Source organism: Bos javanicus, chromosome 15, assembly GCF_032452875.1.
Source record: "Bos javanicus breed banteng chromosome 15, ARS-OSU_banteng_1.0, whole genome shotgun sequence".
NCBI classification, from domain to species: Eukaryota; Metazoa; Chordata; class Mammalia; order Artiodactyla; family Bovidae; genus Bos; species Bos javanicus.
In genome coordinates this window covers 62,348,134-62,370,550 of record NC_083882.1, presented here as the reverse complement: position 1 = coordinate 62,370,550, position 22,417 = coordinate 62,348,134, and the positions used below count along the sequence as shown (strand labels likewise).

General features: G+C 37.8%; 2 protein-coding genes across 8 annotated transcripts in view; one reads left to right on the top strand and one right to left on the bottom strand.

Moving 5' to 3' along the window:
* Nucleotides 1-14,144, bottom strand: part of DNAJC24 (DnaJ heat shock protein family (Hsp40) member C24) — a 76,629-nt gene extending 62,485 nt beyond the window's left edge. Inside the window, exons 1-2 of one of the 2 annotated variants that reach the window (XM_061381025.1) lie at nt 13,762-14,144; nt 12,783-12,896 (exon numbers count right to left, since the gene is read on the bottom strand). In XM_061381025.1, the coding sequence (XP_061237009.1) occupies nt 12,783-12,896; nt 13,762-13,941 (294 nt within the window). In that variant the 5' untranslated portion in view covers nt 13,942-14,144. The remainder of the gene's footprint in view (nt 1-12,782; nt 12,897-13,761) is intronic. The other variant, XM_061381024.1, reaches the window with a different exon arrangement.
* The window catches only part of DCDC1 (doublecortin domain containing 1), a 469,884-nt gene continuing 461,320 nt past the window's right edge, over nt 13,854-22,417 (top strand). For all 6 annotated transcript variants that reach the window (XM_061381012.1, XM_061381013.1, XM_061381011.1 and 3 more), the window contains exon 1: nt 13,854-13,968. The gene's annotated coding sequence lies outside the window, so the exon portion shown is untranslated. The remainder of the gene's footprint in view (nt 13,969-22,417) is intronic.

Here is a 22,417-nt window from a genome sequence, read left to right as displayed (position 1 = left end):
ATTTCCTGTCACCAACCAGAGTGTTACTTAATTTTTGAGCCTCATTTTCCAGGGATAATAATGATTTCTTGCTCTACAGAGTTAAATAAATGGACATAAAGTGATTAGAACAGTGTCTGATACACAGTAATGTGTATTAGTTAATGTTATTACTTAATGTTCACCTAAAATGTCCTTGTCTCATCATGGAAGAGAACAGTTCATACCAAAGTAATTACTGTTAAATACCCTGCACCCTGTATGACACCCAGAGGACAGCTAAACAGTTAACCACATCAACATAAATCATAATGTTCACTACAAGTTATACTCTTTTGATTTTTACTCACAACACTGCCAGATGTTTTCAGAAAATTTCTCATATTGCCTAAATACCTTTTCAATAATTATGATCACTTTGTAGTATAGTCGAAAGACCTATTTAAAGAATTGTTCTTATCTCCCTTCTTTTCTGATTGGTAATTTTCTCCCCTATAGCTCAGGAACCCTTTTCTACTTTCTTTTTCAATATGTTAAAGTGTATTACATAAGAAGCTTAATGGTAATCTACATATATAATCACTTAAAATCAAGAGAATCTCTGAATGCCCATGTAACTGTCAAAGGCATTTTATACCCTTCCAACCTTAAGATCAACAGCAACCTGCACACATTTGCCTCAAATTACATGCATTTTCTTTAAGATTATGGAACATATTGCAACAGCAGCATATAATTTTCCAACATAATAATTCCTTTGCAGTTGAAAGGCATCCTGTAATATTATCAGCATCAACAGGAAAAGGCCCCCAATTTTCACTGTGACAAAGGTTTTGGGGGGAAGCTTTTTCCTCAGTAAACAGCAATTTTCACATGCATAACTGTAAAACACACGGGATAACATAACTAATCATTCTTGACCCTAGACCATCACAAAGCAATGAATTATCATTCAACTTACCTTAAAAAAAAAAACTAGAAAAATAGTTTAAAATTTGATTCATAAGGAAAAAAGAAGAGCAGTTTACTTTTATTAAGTTCCTACCAGCTTCCCAGGTAGCCAATGGTTAAGAATCCACCTGTCAATGCAGGAGACGCAAGAGAAGTGAGTTCGAGCCCTGGGTTGGTAAGATCCCCTGCAGAAGGAAATGGTAACCCACTCCAGTATTCTTCCCTGGAAAATTCCATACAGTGCATGTGGTCACAATGAATTGGACACAACTGAGCTACTGAGCACACACAAAGTCCCTATTAATAAAACACTGCTGGAGGACTTCCCTGGTGGTTTAATGGTTAAAATCTGCCTTCCAATGCAGGGGACGTGGGTTCAATCCCTGGTCAGGGAACTAAGATCCCACATGACACCAGGCAACTAAGTCTGTGTACCACAGTGAAGACCTAGCACAGCTCCGTCCCCACCGCCAAAAAAAAAAAAAAAAGCTGCTGGGAAATGCTGATTCAATTACCTTTATTTTTATACAGTAATTTATTAGGCAATAGACTTAATGGTATATGAAATAAATGTCTTTCAAGCTAATTCTGTGCTTTATATGTATCTTTTATGCATTCTAAAAGACCACAATTAGTTAATAAGAATTTTTCAGAATCAGGACCTTGAGTAAGTACTACGTTTACAAAAACTAAAATAAGGAAACAGTATTTACTAAATCAACATGTATTGTAAACTTAGCAGCCTGCGATTTAGCAATATTTTATCCCAACAACTAATTATGTAGGAGGTGTTAAATTCAAAGTCTTCTGAACTTGGAAAAGTGCATGTAATAAATGCGCCTTTTTACAAAATTAGATACAGAATAGTATTTGTCAAATGTAATTTTATTCTCCAACTGTTTGGTGACATTGCTGAAAAACAGACTTAAGAAAATACATGGTAATTCAAATTAGAAAGCAAGATTATGAACTTTAAAAGTGTTTTTGAAAAAAAACTGATAAGCATGGTAAGTAGTATGATTTTCCCTTATAATTTTCTCCTTCTCAACTCTTATTAGAAATTCTAAACTTAGACAAACAGAATAAGAAAAATAAGTTTTATCTCCATACACCATATATAATCTAGATCCCTTCAAAATTAAAACAGAGAATAGTAATTATGTCTGACCTCTGTACTACTTCATTAACTGTACATGAATAGGCCTTCCACTGAAATTCAGAAAACTGAAAATTATGCCTCTGAACAACTGTAAACCCTTTTGGATGGCAATTATGAGAAGTCTGATATAATGGGAGAGTCTTGAGGGGCAGAGGATATGTGATCAAGCCTAGATTTTACACCTTACTAATTGTGTGTTTCAGGCAAATCACTTGATTATAACTAAGAATTGGTTTGCTCAGCTGCAAATATAAAGATAGTATTACCTACCTTATGGGACTGCTGAGAGGATAACACCAGATAAGATTTAAAGTATGAAGTATAAATTAGTATAAAACAGTACATGGAAAAAAAAAAAGGGGAGGGGGGAGAAAGTATTAGTCACGCAGTCATGTCTGACTTTGCAACCCATGGATTATAGCCCGCCAGGTTCCTCTGTCCATGGAATTCTCCAGGCAGGAATACTGGAGTGGGTGGACACTCTCTTGTCCAAGGGATCTTCCCGACCCAGGAATCAAACCCAGGTCTCCTGCATTGCAGGCAGAGTTTTTACCGTCTGAGCCAATGAGTAAGAGTTCACTGGGTGAGGCAGGGAAGGGCACAGTGGACTAGGGAGAGAGCCGTGGCAGGAACAAGGCCGCGCTGTAGCAGGTTTAAGAGATAACAGGAAGGGAGGAATTGGAGAAAGGAAGCAGAGGCAAATTTTTGAAACAGTTTTTGCTGCAAAGAACAAAAGAGTTGGGGCAAGAGATGGCAGATATGCGTTCGGAGAAAGGGTATTTTCAAAGATGGGAGAAATAATGGCATATTATAATGCAGAAAGGAATAACGCAGGAGAATTAGCCAGATTCTAGAAATTCAACCATTGCTTTAAACAGGAAGTTGAGTGGTAAAGAATCCGCCTGCCAGTGCAGGAGACACAGGTTTGATCCCTGGTCTGGGAGGGCTCACAAGACGCAGAGCAACAAGCCCTTCCATGTGGCATAAGTACTGAAGCCCGCGCCCTAGAGCCCCTGCTCAGCAATGAGAAGATACTGCAATGAGAAGCACGTGCACCGCAACCAGAGAGTGGCCCCCACTTGCTGCAACTAGAGAAAAGCCCAAGTGGCAACAAAGACCTAGCACAGTCAATCAATTAATTAATTAAATTAAACAAAAATAGAGAGCTGATGACTCAAAGAAACTCAAAGAAACCCAACGAACCAAAATCCAAATGAAAAGACCCTAGAAGAGAGGGAAAAAAAGCCATCACTGTTTTGACTTTTGGCAGCAGAAGCAGGAAATCAATACTGACACAGATAAGAAGAAAATGAACTTTAAGGACCAGACACAGACTGGCACAACAATCCTTGGTACCCCAGACACAACAGAGTCTGCACCCATTCACTAACTCCACCCGACAGGCCTTTGCCAAGAGTCACCCACAAGGCACAAGCACAAGCGGCTTACTCAAGTCAGAAGGCAGGACTGAAGCAGTGGAGAATCCCTGGAAGGAAGCTAGATTTCACAGTGAGCACCAGGCAGCAGTCATCCCCAACTCAGGAAAGGAACAGGAAGACAGAGACAGACATTCCTAATATGAAGTTCAAGGACAGGGCAGGGGAGCTGAGACAAATCCTAGTGGGATTCAGATCCCAAGTTCTGCTACAGGGGCAGTTCTGATCCTGCTCAAACCACCTGACGCCCAAGGTGAAATAAAACACGAAAGCAACAGCAAGCAAAAAAACTCAGCTCAATTACAGACTAGAGTGACTCAGACTGCTATACATGTCGCCTTACAAAGAAGGCACATGCCCATCCCTGAGAATAGATTCCTTAATTCAATCTCTGCTTTTCATTTACAAACAATTTTGGCATTCAAAAAAAATTATAAGACATGCAAAGAAGCAAGAGAATTTGCTCCATCATGAAGAAAGCATACAGAACTGAAATAGAAGGGAAGGGAGCAGGGCATAACCTTTGAAAGAAGGACATAGCTCTTGAGGATACCACAAAAAATGGTTAGAACCGATTAGGCCCCAGATGGAAAAGATTTGACTTCCAATAGACCCTGAGCCTCATTACACATTTATTATAATATATTAACAAGCTATATGACATACCCAACTGTGCCATGACAGTTCCAAGGCCAAGCATAAAAAGCCAAAAAAGTAGGTGGGGGCCCAATTCCTGAATACCAGCCCTTACTGAAAATAGCTGGAATAATCCTCCCACTTACTAGCCTATGAAATTACTCAGCCCATAAAACTCACCATACCGCATTTCTGGGTTGCTCTCATCTTTTGAGATGGACCGCATTCTGTCTTTTGGAATGTGTATCTCCCAGGGCCTCTTGCCAGCTGAGATGGACCACACTCTGTCTATGGAGTGTGTACCTCTCTCAATAAATCTACCTCTTACTATCACTTTGCCTATCGCTGAATTCCTTCTGTACTGAAACATAAAGAACCTGAGCTTCATTAAGTCCTGAGACCTGGTGTGCAATTTCAATTCAAAGACAGTGGATTCAAGGCCCAGTCCATGGGTTCAACTCCCATCTGAGTTGTGCAATTTCAGAACCAGACTCAGAGACAGATGTTAGACCCAGATGTTAGAATTATCAGACAGGGACTTTAAAAAGACTGTATTTAGAGGAACTACTGGAAGTGGTACACAACACTAGAAAGGAAAAGATGAAAGAAAGATGAAAGCTATATAAAAAGAGCCAGGATAAATGCTAGATATAAAAATTATATAATAAAGAGAAATAATTTTTGTAATGAATTTATCAGGAGATGGACAAAGCAGAAGGGAAAATAAAACCAGTGAACTTGAAGACAGGTTCACAGAAATTATGCAAACTGAAATAAAAATTGGAAAAAAAAAAACTACTGGAAAAAAGAATAGAGCAACCAATACCTGCAGTACAATCTTATATGTAATCAGAATCCCAAATAGAGAAGAAAGAATGAAGCAGGAAAAAAAAAAAAAGTGAAGACATAATTGCTGAAAACATTCCAAAACAAACTAAAGAAAGAGAGCAATCAAAAATCCAAGAAGCTCAGTTAACCCTACGTAGGATAAATGCAAAGTAATCACATTTTAGGCAAATGCCAGAGAAACCACTAAAATCACAAGATAAAGAAAAAATTTTGAAAGCAACCAAAGAGAAAGCACAGAGGACAGTCCCGGAAGCCATTACTCAGTAGGTGCCCAATATGCTACTGGAGATCAGTGGAGAAATAACTCCAGAAAGAATGAAGGGATGGAGCCAAAGCAAAAACAATACCCAGTTGTGGATGTGACTGGTGATAGAACCAAGGTCCGATGCTGTAAAGAGCAATATTGTATAGGAACCTGGAATGTCAGGTCCATGAATCAAGGTAAATTGGAAGTGGTAACAGGAGATGGCAAGAGTGAACGTCAACATTCTAGGAATCAGTGAACTAAAATGGACTGGAATGGGTGAATTTAACTCAGATGACCATTGTATCTACTACTGTGGACAAGAATCCATCAGAAGAATGGAGTAGCCATCATAGTCAACAAAGGAGTTCTAAATGCAGTACTTGGATGCAATCTCAAAAACAACAGAATGATCTCTGTTTATTTCTAAGGCAAACCATTCAATATTACAGTAATCCAAGTCTATGCCCCAACCAGTAACACTGAAGAAGCTGAAGTTGAACGGTTCTATGAAGACCTATAAGACCTTCTAGAACTAGCACCCAAAAAAGATGTCCTTTTTATTATAGGGGACTGGAATGCAGAAGTAGAAAGTCAAGAGTTACCTGGAGTAACAGGCAAATTTGGCCTTGGACTACAGAATGAAACAGGTCAAAGGTTAACAGAGTTTTGCCAAGAGAACACACTGGTCATAGCAAACACTCTCTTCCAACAACACAAGAAATGACTCTACACATGGACATCACCAGATGGTCAATACTGAAACGAGACTGATTATATTCTTTGCAGTTGAAGATGGAGAAGCTCTATACGGTCAGCAAAAATAAGACCAGGGGCTGAATGTGACTCAGATCATGAACTCTTTATTGCCAAATTCAGACTTAAATTGAAGAAAGTAGGGAAAATCACTAGACCATTCAGGTATGACCTAAAACAAATCCCTTATGATTATACAATGGAAGTAACAAATAGATTCAAGGGATTAGATCTGATAGACACAATGCCTGAAGAACTATGGACAGAGGTTCATGACATTGTACAGGAGGCAGTGTTCAAGACCATCCCCAAGAAAAAGGAATGCAAAAAGGCAAAACAGTTGTCTGAGGAGGCCTTACAAATAGCAGAGAAAAGAAAAGATGCAAAAGGCAAAGGAGAAAAGGATAGATATATCCATTTGAAAGAAGAGTTCCAAAGAATAGCAAGGAGAGATAAGAAAGCCTTCTTCAGTGATCAATGCAAAGAAATAGAGAAAAAACAATGAAATGGGAAAGACTAGAGATCTCTTCAAGAAAATTAGAGACACCAAGGGAACATTTCATGCAAAGATGGGCATAATAAAGGACAGAAATGGTATGGACCTAACAGAAGCAGAAGATATTAAGAAAAGGTGGCAAGAACACACAGAAGAACTATACAAAAAAGATCTTCATGACCCAGATAATCATGATGGTGTGATCACTCACCTGGAAAAGGGAATGGCACCCCACTCTAGTATTATTGCCTGGAGAATACCATGGATGGAAGAGACTGGTAAGCTGCAATCCATGGGGTCACTAAGAGTCGGACACAACTGAGAGACTTCATTTTCACTTTTCACTTTCATGCATTGGAGAAGGCAATGGCAACCCACTCCAGTATTCTTGCCTGGAGAATCCCAGGGACAGGGGAGCCTGGTGGGCTGCCGTCTATGGGATCACACAGAGTTGGACACAACAGAAACGACTTAGCAGCAACAGCAGTAGTGATCACTCACCTAGAGCCAGACATCCTGGAATGCAAAGTCAAGTGGGCCTTAGGAAGGATCACTACAAACAAAGCTAGTGGAGGTGATGGAATTCCAACTGAGCTATTTCAAATCCTAAAAGATGATGCTGTCAAAGTGCTGCACTCAGTATGTCAGCAAATTTAGAAAACTCAGCAGTGGCCACAGGACTGGAAAAGGTCAGTTTTCATTCCAATCCCAAAGAAGGAGAATGCCAAAGAATGTTCAAAGTACCACAGAATTGCATTCATCTCATACACTAGCAAAAACATGCTCAAAATTCTCCAAGCCAGGCTTCAACACTACGTGAATCATGAACTTCGAGATGTTCAACCTGGATTTAGGAAAGGCAAGAGGAACCAGAGATCATATTGCCAACATCTGCTGGATCATTAAAAAAGCAAGAGAGTTCTAGAAAAAACATCTACTTCTGCTTTATTGACTATGCCAAAGCCTTTGACTGTGTGGATCACAATAAACTGTGGAAAATTCTTAAAGAGATGGGACTACCAGACCACCTGACCTGCCTCCTGAGAAATCTGTATGCAGGTCAAGAAGCAACAGTTAGAACTGGACGTGGAACAACAGACTGGTTCCAAGTTGGGAAAGAAGTATATCAAGGCTGCATATTGTCATCCTGCTTATTTAACTTATATGCAGAGCATATTATGAGAAATGCTGGGCTATATGAAGCACAAGCTGGAAGTTAAGATTCCTGGAAGAAATATCAATAACCTCAGATATGTAGATGACACAACCATTATGGCAGAAAACGAAGAACTGAAGAGCCTCTTGTTAAAGTGAAAGAGGAGAGTGAAAAAGTTGGCTTAAAACTCAACATTCAGGAAACAGATCATGGCATCCAGTCTCATCACTTCATGGCAAATAGATGGGGAACAATGGAAATAGTGAGAGACTTTACCCTTTGGAGCTCCAAAATCACTGCAGACGGTGACTGCAGCCATGTAATTAAAAGACGCTTGTTCCTTGGAAGAAAAGTGACGACCAACCTAGACAGCATAGTAAAAAGCAGAGACATTACTTTGCCAACAAAGGTCCATCTAGTCAAGGCTACGGCTTTTCCAGTAGTCATGTACAAATGTGAGAATTGGACTATAAAGAAAGTTGAGCACAGAAGAATTGATGCTTTTGAACTGTGGTGTTGGAGAAGACTCTTGAGAGTCCCTTGGACTGCAAGGAAATCCAACCAGTCCATCCTAAAGGTAGTCAATCCTGACTATTCATTGGAAGGACTGATGTTGAAGCTGAAACTCCAATACTTTGGCCACCTGATTCAAAGAACTGACTCATTGGAAAAGACCCTGATGCTGGGAAAGATTGAAGGTAGGAGGAGAAGAGGACGACAGCATCTTCTGTCGTGGATGAGGTGGTTGGACAGCATCACTGACTCAATGGACATGTGTTTGGGTGAGCCTGGGAGCTAGTGATGGACAGGGAGGTCTGGTGAGCCGCAGTCCATGGTGTTGCAAAGAGTCGGACACTGACTGAGTGACTGAACTGAACTGAACTGAAGGATAAGACAGGTGTTGGCTACAGAAATATCAAAGTACACTTCAGGAAGAATACTGTCAGAAATACAGAGGGGAAATTGACAATGATCAAAGGTTCAAATTCATAAAGGCATAATCTTTATGCACACACACACATATATATGCACTCAATAAAAATGATCCCAAATAAATAAAACAAAATTAACAAAACTATAGAGGAAAACACAAATCCACAATCACAGTTGAAGATGTTATGTCCTTCTCTCAGAAACTGATAAAAATCGTCCAAAAAAATATCAATAAGGATATAAAGTATTTGAATACTATCAACTTGATCTATCAGACATTTATAGAACACTAGATTTAATAAAAGCCAAATACATCTTTTTCAAGGGCATGGGAATATTAACTAAGGTAGATCATATGCTAGGCCATAAAAATGTTTTAATTAATATAAAGGAATGAAATCTAATCACAACAGAATTAAATTAGAAGTCAATAATAGAAAGTTCTGAATATTTTCCAATGTTTAGAAATTAAACAATGTACTTCCTAGTAGCCCATTGGTCAAAGAAAACTATTAGAGGAGAAACTTTATATAATTTGAGTATACACATATTGAAATTTGTAGAATGCAGTTAAAGCAGTTTTCCTAGCTTAGAGTGAAATTTATAGCTTTAAGTAACTATGTTAAGAATGTAAGAAGACAGGTGTACATTCAATAATGAATGGTTCTACATTAATAAACCAGGAAAATAAAAGCAAATAAGTAGAAGAAAGGATATTATAAAATTAAAAACAGAAATCAAGTGAAGAGAAATGAACAAACAATATAAAAATGTCCACAAAGTAAAAGTTTGTTCTTGGCAAACAAGATTAAAGAAAGAGAAAAAACTCTAGTAAGCCTCATTAGGAAAAAATAAATAGAAAACACAAATTACCAATATAAAGAATCAAAGGGAAAACATAACTACATAATTTATAGCAATAAAGGACTAATAAGGCAACAGTATGAACATTTTGGAGTGGGTTGCCATTTCCTTCTCCAGGAGATATTCCCAACCCAGGGATCAAACCTGGGTCTCCCGCATTGCAGGCAGACTCTTGACCCTCTGAGCCACCAGGGAAGTCCTGAAGGATGTTAGACTTCTTAAACAAAATAGACAAATTCTTGAAAAAGTATAATTCACCTATGTTGACAAAACAGAAAATAGAAAGAAACTCTCAACAGCCCTATAGCCTCAAAAAATAAACACATACCTGCAAAACTTTCCACAAAGAAAAATTCAGGCCCAGTTTAATTCCCTAGTAAATTATATTAAACATTTAAATAATTAACAATAGCAATCTTACACAAAGTTTTTCAGAAAAGAGAGAAAATGGAGTTATTTCCCAATTATTTTTGGAGCTGGAATAACCATACTAAATTTAAACACTGAGGCTTCTGTGGTGGCTGGGACAGTACACGCAAGCAATCTAAATTAACCAAAATAACATTTAAAAGTAGAATAAGATTATTTAACTTTATGTGACTTTAAAACTGATTGTGAACCTATAGTAATCCAGACAAAAGTATTAGCAAAAGGATAAACAAATATATTAAACAGAATATAGTCCAAAAATAGATCCATCTTGCCAAGACAGTCCAATGGAGAGAGGAAAATCTTTTCAACAAATGATGAACACTGGATATCCTTACTGAGGGAAAACCAAAAACATGACTTCGTATACCACAGGATACACAATTCCCAGGCAGCACAGTAGGAAAGAATCCACCTGCCAATGTAGGAGATGCAAGAGACATCTTTGGGTCGGAAGGATCCCCTGGAATAGGAAATGGCAACCCACTCCAGTATTCCTGCCTGGAAAATTCCATGGCCAGAGGAGCCTGGTGGGCTCTAGTTCATGGGGTCGCAGAGTCGGACATGACTGAGCACGCATGCAGGCGAAAGTAAAAGCAAACTACATATCTTCTAGAAGAAAACATAGGAGACTATTTTCATGATCTTCCTAGAGAAGACACAGAAAGCACTAATCATAAAACAAAAATCTGATAAATTACAGTTCACCAAAATAAAAACTTCTCCTCGAAAAATACCATTAGGAAAATCAGCTGGCAAGCCACAGACTAGGAGAAAATACATACACTTATATATATATAAGATCAAGTCTCTTTTTCAAAAGAGACTTCACAAAAAAAAAAAATTCTACAAATGGCTAAAATCACATTAAAAATCAGCTTAACACCATCAGCCATGAGAGAAATACAAAACCACAGTGAGATATCACTATGAACACAGGAGAATGTGCAGTGGAGTGGTTCTCAATGAGATAGGGAGGTTTGCAATTTTTACAACCAGGAGACATTTTTAGTTGTTATTGGCATCTAGAATGCTGTGAACCATCTTACAATGCACAGGATAACCCCACAGAACAATTATCCTGCCCAAAATGTCAATGGTGGCAAAACTGAAAAACTCCTAAGAGATTAATTTAGACTAACAGCATCAAATGTTGGGGAAGATGTACAGCAACTGGAACTCTGGAATATATTACCAGAGAGGATGCAGAATAGTTCATTCACTTTGTTTGACATTTGACAGATATTACTGTACTAAGTGTAAATAACTTCTTGTCAAATTAAATGCCAAATAGCTTACAAGGCCATGCATGATCTAAAGCCAGTGTACTTCTCCAGCCTCATATCTCCGTTAACTGAGGCACAAGAATGATACAGTACTAAAAATTTTTTCCAAAAAGTCTACTTGATTTTACTGACAGAAATCTTAAAAATCCTGAGACAAAAAATGATAGTAATAATTAAAATAAATTAAAAAAAAAATCCTGAGACAAAAGAAACCTTAAAATCATTTAGCTCAACTTATTACCTAGAGCAGGGATAATAATATATTCTTGACAGTGAAATATCTACTGTCTCACACTGTTATGGCAAAATCTCACTGATCTATCTAACTTGGGAAACAACTCATATTATAAAAGTAATGATCCTCTACTCTTTTTGTAAACTGAGTTAACTGGAGATTATTATAGTTACTGATTTCCTTAATAAACCTCACAATATAGTCTGAAAAAATTAATATGGTAGTTTAGAAAGATACTATCTCTTTATAAATACCACAACCCATTTCACAAAGGAATGAAATCAGTGAAAAACAAGTCTTTAACTAGCCTAAATCAGTATTATTCAATAAAGATATAATGTAAACTATAAATGCAAGCCATATACACAATGTTTACAAAGCAGATGGATGAAGTTAATTTTGATAATACATTTAGGGTATACGTGACCCCATGAACTGTAGCTTGCCAGGCTCCTCTGTCCATGGAATTCTCCAAGCAAGAATACTGGAGTGGACTGCCATTCCCTTCTCCAGGGGATCTTCCCAACCCAGGTATCAAATCTACATCTCCTGCCTTGCAGGATGATTCTTTACCATCTGAGCCACCAGGGAAGCCTGGTAATTTTGATAGAATGTTTACTGTATATGTATAAAATATGCAAAACAGCCAATATATCCAAAACATTATCACTTCAATATTTAATAAACATAAAAGTAATAGATTATTTTATATTCTTTTTCTGTACTAAGCCTTCAGAGCCCAATGTCTGTTTTATACTTACAGCACACCTCATTTTTGACTAGCCAAGTTTCAGGTGCATAATAGCCACATGTAGCTAGTGTTTACTGGATGCTAATGTCGCACACTTCAAGGAAATTCACATGGATTATTTCATTTAATACTCCCTGAGGCTGCTCAGTGGTAAAGAATCTGTCTGCCAATGCAGAAGATGCAGGTTTGATCCCTGGGTGGGGAAGATCCCCTGGAGAAGGAAATGGCAACCCACTCCAGTATTCCTTGCCTGGAAAATTCCATGGACAAAAGAGCCTGGCGAGCTATAGTCCGTGCTCACAAAGAATGGAACGTGACTTTAGCCAACACAAGGAAAATACAGGGGAAAATAACTTGCCCGAGTTCCCAAGATTAGTTAGTGGTAGAATTAGAATTTTAAACGAATCAGCATTACTCAGATATGGTCCAAATCACTATGCAATTCCACCTCAAATCAACTTTTTTCTTTTACACTATTACAGAAACTTTCAATTAACCAAATTAATACTTTTGATTCCTGCTTTGATATCATATATTCATTGTACAGAAACCTGTATTTCTGGTCACATAAATTTTCCCCTGATTTTCCCCCTGCAATAAGAATTGAAAACAAAAGACTTACCATTAAAATGAGTTTTTGATACTTTTGTTTTAGGTCTGATACACTTGCAGATGGGTCTGCTCCCAGAATGCTGTACCAATCCTTTTTTGGTATCTGCTCAAACGCCATCATCCCTTGAACAAGAAGAGGTCCTTTTCAGATCAGCTGAATATAAATATTGACGACAATTCATTACAGTTTGCGTATATCTGGGAAATAACTAGGTACAGCTTCCCTAAGTTCTGTAATATTAAGTCATGATAATAATGCAAGCCTGAAGAAGCAAATATTTTCATTTGAAACGCCCCAAGAATTTCACGTTTAAGTATATAGACAAGTGTGGAAAAATCTGTTAGATGTTTCATGATATACGCTTATATCTTAAATTAATGACTATACAACAGCGTAAGAAAGAAAAAGAATTCGATAATGAACCCGAGCGGTGGATGGCCCTCTAAGAAAGGTGTTTCTGCTAATCTCTTGGTAAAAGCGACACAGAGTAGGTACTCATTAAACATACTAGTGGAGAAGGAAATGGCAACCCACTCCAATATTCTTGCCTGGATTAATAAGTGTTTATAAAATGAATAAATATTCTTTAAAAGCAAAACGAGGAATTAAAATCAATTTGGGAGCATTCCCTCTTAATGTCTCCAGTTCACTTCTTGTCTTTCGGGTTATCTTCAAAGAATAACACGCCAAATAGCCAGTCAGCACTGGCAGGTGGAGAGCAACAGTCCCTCAGTTATTGGACAGGCGCTCAGATCTCGCAAAGAGCTCCTGAAACTCTTCAAGGGAAGACGTGACAACACTCCCGAACCGAAGAGAACCCGCTAGGAGCCCCAGAACCAGGCAACTTCTTCCCATAGCCGCGAACTCAACGAGACATCCGGGGCTTCCTCAAAATTGGGACTCGGAAATCTACTGCACTCACAGTGCCCTGTGTCGCCCAGCCACAGACTCGTACCCTCTCCTGGATCCGCTCGATCACAAACTTAGCAACGGTAGAGCCACTAGAGCCCACTCCTCGCTTGCTGTCTGCCAAACCTCGGAACCGGCTTCTGCTTCCGCCGGAAGTCACTGACCTAACGCGGTCAAGTTTCCAGCCGAGCCGCAATGGCGGAGGCACCGATCGGAAGCGCCGCTCCGCCCTCTGGACGCGGTCGCTATGGTAACCCATCGCCTCTACCTCAGGAGTTTACCAACAGTAAGTGCGGACGCGGTGGGAAAAGGTTTCCTTCGCCTCTTTCTAACTCGCTCTTGTCCTGGCTCCCAGACTGTCGTTTCTCTCCTCTTCCTCAGCGAGTACCCTCAGCACGCCCCTCCAAGCTTCCTCCGCCTTCCCCAAAACTTCCTCCATATAACCTACCCGCTGCATCTCCCTGTCCTTTCCCGGCTGACGACTGCAGTACTATGACGGGAGATGAGGGGTGGGGGGCTACGGAGGGGGTACAGTTGGGATTAGAGCGGGTGGAGGTCGATGAGAAGGGTGACAAGAACTGATTCCTCCCTTCTCCCTAGACTTCCTTTGGAATGTTCTCGTTCCAAAACTAAGACAACTAAAACCTATGCTGAGTAAAAAGTTTTTAATTTTTTTTTTTTGAAAGAGATGTTCAACTTAATTATTTCTTTTAGGTTTTACTTTAGTGGGTTGCCATGTCCTTTTCAAGGGGATCTTCCCAACCGAGGGATTGAACCCAGGTTTCCCATATTGCAGGCGGATTCTTTACCATCTGAGACATCAAGGAAGCCCAAGAATATTTTAGTAGGTAGCCTAGTCTTTCTCCAACCCTGGAATCAAACTGGGGTCTCCTGCATTGCTGGCAGATTCTTTACCAGCGAGCTACCAGGGAATCCCAAAGTTTTTCAGTTTTAATATTATTTTTTTGGAAGAGATGTTCAGCTTATTTCTTTTAGATTTTAGAAACCGACTTGAAAAATGAAAACTTTTCAAAGTCCTTTCACACTCTTAGCAAGTCTTCCTATTCGCAGGGCAGCTATGACATCGTTCAAGCTCACAGAAAAAGCAAAATAAAACGCTCACTTTGAGGTAGTTATTGGGTACTCCAAATGGGCACTTTCCTCTCCCTGTCATTCGCTCTGTTGTTCACTTTTACTGTCAAATCTATGTGCTGCTTACCTTAGATTTGTTGCAGAGAAGCCAATCCTGATTCCATGTTGGTCCTGTTTCTTTGACTTGTTTTTGCTGCTTCTGTTATAATCATACAGAATGGCCAGCCTTAAAGAATCCTGCCCCTCTGCCTGACTGTTAAACTAGAGTGCCTTTGTTCAGAACCCTGTCCACCCATAGCTGGCAGGAAGAAAGAAATTAACAAATCCCCTGCCTGAGGCTTGCCATTCTGTGAGATGTTTGCAATATTAATGGCTTTTTAAACTTTGCTTCCTCACCTTCCCCCATGTCTGATCTATAAAAGAACCTGGCATCCAGACCCTGTAAAATGGTTATTTTCAGGTGCTAGCCTGCCATCTTCGCCATCAGCTGGCTCCCCAATTATAGTCTCTTCCTTGACTCAGCCTCTCATCTTGGATTGGTGCCTGTTGTGTGTCGAGCAGAGCAAGCTTGGACTCGACAACATATTGACTATTCTTGCTTGCATTTTACCTGGAGGTCAAATCTGCATCTTTGTTCTCCATAGCATGATATAAATTTCATTTGGAAATGTTAAGGTAGTTTTGTTGCTGTTACTCCTTAGATTTCTTTTCTTTTCTTTTTTTTTTTAAGTTTATCTTTTACCACATATCCATTTGAGAAGCAGTCAAGACAAACCCTAAGCACATTGAAAAAGATATTTTGATATGGTCAGTTATTTAATGATGGATCCCTGGTAGCTTAGCTGGTAAGGAATGCATCTGCAATACAGGAGAGCTGGGTTTGATCCCTGGGTGAGGAAGATCCCCTGGAGAAGGAATTGGCTTACCCATTCCAGTGTTCTTGCCTGGAGAATTCCATTGACAGAGGAGCCTGGCAGGCTACAGTCCATGGAGTCGCAAAGAGTCACACACGATTGAGCGACTTTCACCGAACTATAACTGAATAACTGAATGATACAGTTTAAAAATCTAAAAGGAAAAGTATAGTTTAGGTTCTTCATAGGATTTTGTCATGTTTAAAGGCAGACACAACCACCTTTATATCAATACTAAGTCAGAAGATCTGATTTTCATGACTGGTTTCAACATTCTGTGTGACCCTGCTGCTGCTGCTGCTGCTAAGTCGCTTCAGTTGTGTCCAACTCTGTGCGACCCCGTAGACGGCAGCCCACCAGGCTCCCCGGTCCCTGGGATTCTCCAAGGCAAGAACACTGGAGTGGGTTGCCATTTCCTTCTCCAATGCATGAAAGTGAAAACTGAAAGTGAAGTCACTCAGTGGTGTCCAACTCTCCTTGATCCCATGGACTGCAGCCCACCAGGCTCCTCTGCCATGGGATTTTCTAGGCAGGAGTACTGGAGTGGGGTGCCATTGCCTTCTCCACTGTGTAGACCTAAGTATACCTAAAATGACAGAACTGTGTTATTCTGAAGACCTTCCTATACAGTACTATCAGAATGGCACCACTTTGAATTTCTCTAGCCCTGAAACTTCCTTTTTCCACTGCATAGTCCTTTGTATAGATAATTATACTCAAGCTCTTCAGTTTTTTATAGAAAGAGCACTTTATTTTGATTTATGATTGCATTAATGTATTGTGTTATCTCTTTTACTGCCTTTTTGAACAAAATTCTGAAAATTCTAATCACAGTATTTACTTTCTTGTATTTATTTATTTTTTGATATGGGAAGAGGTACACTTTTTTTGTCCCCACCAAATCCCAAATGTTCTGTCATTTCACAATAACATAGTTTACATCTGTAAAGCATACTTTAGTTTGCAACTTTTAATTTCATCTCCATTAAGTCATTAATCCTCCAAAATTACCAATAATTCATTGATATTATCCAAATCTAGTGCTTGTTTACATTTCCCTAGTTGTCTCTGAATGGTCTTTTTATGATTGGTTTGCTTGAGTCAGAATCTGGAATCTACACATTGCATTTGGTTATTCTGTCTTTTAAGTATCTTTTAAGCTATAGCAGTCCCAATACTTCACTACTACCTTTTTTTTCTTTTTTTTTTCCATTAGTTTATTGAAAAACAGATATTGTCTTACAGTGTGAACTTATCTGTTTATACCAGAATCCACTTTTTAAAACCCTTTTTACAGAAATCCTTGCTCATTAGTCTTCCTTCATATTTTTCATTTTTTAGAGCACTACTGTTCAATGGAAATACAGTGTGAGCCACAAATGCAAACCACACACGTGATTTTAAATTTCCTAGTAGCCATATTAGAAAAATAAAAAGAAACAGGTGAAATGGATTTTAATAATATATTTATTTACCAGTGTATCCAGAGTATGCTCATTTCAAAATGTAAACAATACAAAAATTATTAATGAGATATTTTACATTCTTTTTTTCATACTAAGTCTTCAAAGGCTGATGTGTATTTTACCTATACAAATCATCTCAGTTTGGACTTGCCACTTTTCAAGTGCTCGATAGCTACATCTTACTAGTGACTACTTTATCAATCACAGGTCTAGGGGATAAAGTCCAGCATTCCTGCCCAGTATGATCCCAGTTTTCCAGCTTCATCACCTATTACCTTCATACATGAAGCAATTAAACAATTGAATATTTTCTTGGTACTTCATAATTATATTTGGAGGCATCTCCTTGCTTATAACACCATACGTCTTTTCTTCCTCCTATCAGTTTTACTCCTTCTTTAAGACCTATCTCTTCCATCAAGTCTTTTGTGATGGCCCAATCCTTAGAAATTACCTTCTCTCAATTTTCAGAGCAGTCCTAGGTGTACTCCTCTTTTGTACTTATCCTATCCTATAGAGTATTATTATACACTAGATGTGTATTCTAGTTTCCTGATTGGATTGTAAACTCTCTAAGGGTAAGAACACCTCTTAGAGAAACTAAGCACCAGCTTTTATGCCACATTCTCTGGGGTTCTAAAGATGTATGTCTACTATAGGTTTGTTTCTCAGTGTTTTTAGAAGGTAATATATTTATTTTATGTAAAACCAATATAGCGTAAATATAAACTATGTTAGCACAGTGGTTAAGACCATGAACTCTGGGATCAGACTCATAGATTTGAATCCAGATTCTGCCTCTTATTGGTTATGTGAAAACTTGAAGTTAATCTCTGCACCTTAGTTTCTTCCGCTGTGAAACAGAGATAATAATAGTATTGCCTTCAGAGGTTTGTTGTGAGGATTAAATGAGATGATGGTGTCTGAAAGTAGTAAGTACTCAGTAAAGAGTAGATCAGTCCTGGGTGTTCATTGGAAGGACTGATGCTGAAGCTGAAACTCCAATAGTTTGGCCACCTCATGCGAAGAGTTGACTCATTGGAAAAGACTCTGATGCTGGGAGGGATTGGGGGCAGGAGGAGAAGGGGACGACAGAGGATGAGATGGCTGGATGGCATCACTGACTCAATGGACGTGGGTTTGAGTGAACTCTGGGAGTTGGTGATGGACAGAGAGGCCTGGCATGCTGTGATTCATGGGGTCGCAAAGAGTTGGACACGACTGAGTGACTGAACTGAACTAAACTAAAAGGGTAGATATTGTGATTATTATTAATAATGAACTATTTGTTACTCAGTTTTGATACATCAGAATATTAAGAATTCATAACAGTATTTTAGGAATTTCTAAACAAAGCAAATGAAAGCCACAGACTATTGAATTGGAAAAATGAAACCAAACCCAAATATTTGTTGAACTGTAGTTTGCCAGATACATTAAGCGCACAGGCAGAAACCTCTTAATTCCTGAATCGTCAACATCTAGCATAAGTGAAATAGGCATACATCAAATATTTAATTTCAAGATGATTCATCAAGTGCTATGTCTAGAGTTAGAGGTAGATGCAGAGATATAAATACAGATGCAGATACAGATACAGCATACAGATACAGATACTGATACAGATACAGCAGTCACATTCTTATTCAATTTGTTCCTTCAGCCCTTTGCCCATGCATAAACTTACTTATGTCCGCCATATGTTAACAAATTCTTATCATGAGATCATATTTGTGAATTATGCTTCTTGTGGATATTTGTAAAACATTCAGCATACTTCTATTAATTATTTCTTATCCTAGGATTATATTTACTTGGCTCTTTCCACTGATTTCATTACCAACTCTTCTTTCATATCCTTGATCTTATTTACCTCTGAATTTTTAAGATTTTTCCTATCAGTTAACTAAGCTGTATCTATTTTTAAGTACTGCAATATTGTAGTTATATATGAAAACTAGATGACTGCCCCCCCCAACCAGGGCTAATAGACCCCACCTGGAGTCTATTAGCTAGTAATGAATTAAAAAAAAAAAAGAGACACAAGTAAATAGTACATGCTGCTAAGCTGCTAAGTCACTTCAGTCATGTCCAACTCTGTGTGACCCCATAGACGGCAGCCCACCAGGTTCCCCCTCCCTGGGATTCTCCAGGCAAGAACACTGGAGTGGGTTGCCAGTTCCTTCTCCAATGCATGAAAGTGAAAAGTGAAAGTGAAGTCGCTCAGTGATGTCTGACTCCTAGCAACCCCATGGACTGCAGCCTACCAGGCTCCTCCATCCATGGGATTTTCCAGGCAAGAGTACTGGAGTGGGGTGACATTGCCTCTTCCGACACAGTACATACATAGCCTTCATTCACCTATTCATTTACTCAACAAATATTTATTGTACACTGTTACAAAAAATACAAGATAGAGTTGGCTGTAGCTCTATCAAAATCTTAAAGTTTATCTGGGTAGACAGACAGGCAACTGAAATAACTGTGCAAAGTGCTATGCCAGAGGAAATAAAGGTTAACTGTGATAGTTAATAACTTGTGGTTATGCGAATAGAATAAGGCAGATTACTTGAGTGATTGAAATCCTTGAATCAAAATGAGACTAATCCAGGAAGATATATGGAAGTGTTAAGTTTTAAATAACGCTCTGACAGAGAGGAGAGATGAATGGCTAGAATTAGAGAATTTTCCTCATTTTCTTTTTTGGCCAATTATCATAAAGCTTTAGACAGTATTGAGAATCAGCTCTAATGAATAATCCTACCTCACCTTTTAGAAATAGTTTTTTCCTTTCTCTGGTTGTATTCACCTGATCTATTCTCTATTCTGTCTTTCAACAGTAATCATCAGTGAACATTCACTGGGTTTAAGCAAGTCAGTGCACTAAGCAGGGGAAACCAAGGGGTAAATACTTTTCACTGTCACCGCACCTGCGGCTGTGTTTTTCCTGTGTGTTTCACTTCGGTCATGTCAGTGTTCTTTCAAGCTGGTTTCAGATTTCTTAAAGATTTTCAGTTATTTGGAATTTTTGTTCTTGTCTTCCAAGCTTCTTCACATCTGATGTTTTAATTGTTCCATGAACCTATTAACAACACTGAGTATAATCTATCTTCTGTTTCTCTTTAGTAATCATAATAAATACCAACTTCTTATTTCCCCATTCACTTTTTTTATCCCTTTCTCATGTCTGATGACCACTTTGAAACCTTGTAATGATCTCTTCAAACCATGCAGTGATATGCATTAATATGCTCTAGCATTTTAGTCTTCCATTTTGGTTTCTTAAACCTGAATTTTTTTAAAGTTTATTTTATTTTTGTCATGTAATTGACTCACAGAAGAAAGGTTAATTTGAATGATCAAAGGGTGTTAATTTGTAGGTTAAAATGTGTTAAACAGTTGATATGAAGTCTGTTTAAGTCAATTAGAGTGTATAATGAAGATGTTTCTAGAGTGTTATGGAACCTTTTGAAGTCAACTTGGAATTCACTCCTGTGTGCCAACCATAGCACCTGGCTAAACATGACGTTGCATTTAGGTTCTTAATTGCGGGTATATTCCAATATATATGAATAGGTCTACACACTTAAAGAAATTTGACTTTAAGATTCTATGTTTTGCTATAGAAAATAAATTCGTGATTTAATTAATCATTATTAGTAAAATGAAAAACATACCGTGTAACACTGTTATCTTTGTTACTCTGTTTTTTTCTAAAATAAAATGCAACTGAACTCAATAACCAACAAAACATTTCTGCATTTTCTGTTTGTTTTTAAAACTAGATTAGCATCATTATTGTTGAATTTTTTTAATACTAAGTACCTCCTATTGAAAGGGACCATACAAAGACATGTAAAATTTGATATACTCATTTAAAGGAATGATTTGTTTTCCCCTCCAAAATTATTTGAAATAATATTATGAAACATTATAGTGTTGGTACTGTCTTTTAAATTTTCAAAATAGATAATGTTATTATGCAGACTTTAATGTTTATATGCTCAGTTTCAATAGTTGAATATAATTTTGTGTAATGATAGGTATATTTAAGTTGAGTGAAGCTTTGCAACTTCAACAGTTCAAATCCACAGAGATGGGAGGGTAAAAAACAAATTTTAAAATAGATTCTTCCCTTAGCCTCAGGATTACTCTAGAACTAGTTTTATTACTTGTGTCAGTTTACTAGCAATAAACACATTTAGCATTTCAACTTCTTTCAACCATTCATTTTAATTATTGAGAGAGTGATGAGAAACAGCTCTTACATGTTAAAGGGATTTCTGCAATGATGGATTAGATGCCAAAATAATGAAACCACATAGCTTAAAAAATATACTGAAGAATAGATGTTTTCTGATGAATTTCCACAAAAAAATCATATTTTTAAAATATTTTAAGCTATTCGTAGTGTTACTTTTTAATCAACTGTAGACATGGCATGAGAATAGTCTTTTGTTGCTCATTAGCAATTTCTTTAATGAGTTTTTTTTGTGTGATAGATAGTTAAAGTAACAGACAAATGACAGATTGTTTGCCTTTAATGATTTCCCTGTTTCAAGCCCATTACAAAGCAATTAGAAATCTGACAGCATTTTCACTCTGCATTACTGATCATCTAAAGTGATGAGGAATGAGAGGTGATGAATATTAATTGTATATTTTCATATGATTATCATAAATTATTACCTTGTCTGATGTGCTGCAGGTGAAGCGGGAGCATAAGAGAAAGACAGATATATTAATTTGAAAGACTATATGACTTCTTTTAAATATTTGTCTGTAGTGTAAATTCTGATCTGCAGTGTTAGTGTCCATGAATATTAAATTAATTCTCTTCAGTTTATAGCTACATTTGTGGTAACTGAAATAACTTTTCAGTACAAGAAAAGGAAAAATTATTTCATAGTACAATAGACATATATATATTTAAGTTCAGAATTTTAAGAAACTAATTTAAAAAATGAAATAGTGAATTTTGTTGATATACATATATGCAAAATTCAGATATATCATTACAAAAAATATATACTTAGATTTAGATCTTATATTAGTCTGAGTTTAAAGTCAGGTGATCCTACGAAATAAGATAAGAAAGAGTAACCAGCTGTAAAAGATTTTTCTGAGTCCTCTGGAACAGTTCTTTTAGTCTTAATCCAGTATATATTCTGTTTCCCCAGTTTCTTGCTTCAGGGAGATGAGGCTAAGCCAGTCATCAAGACTCAAGTGTATTGCTACTTGGTTCTCAGCCTTGAGAGGTAGC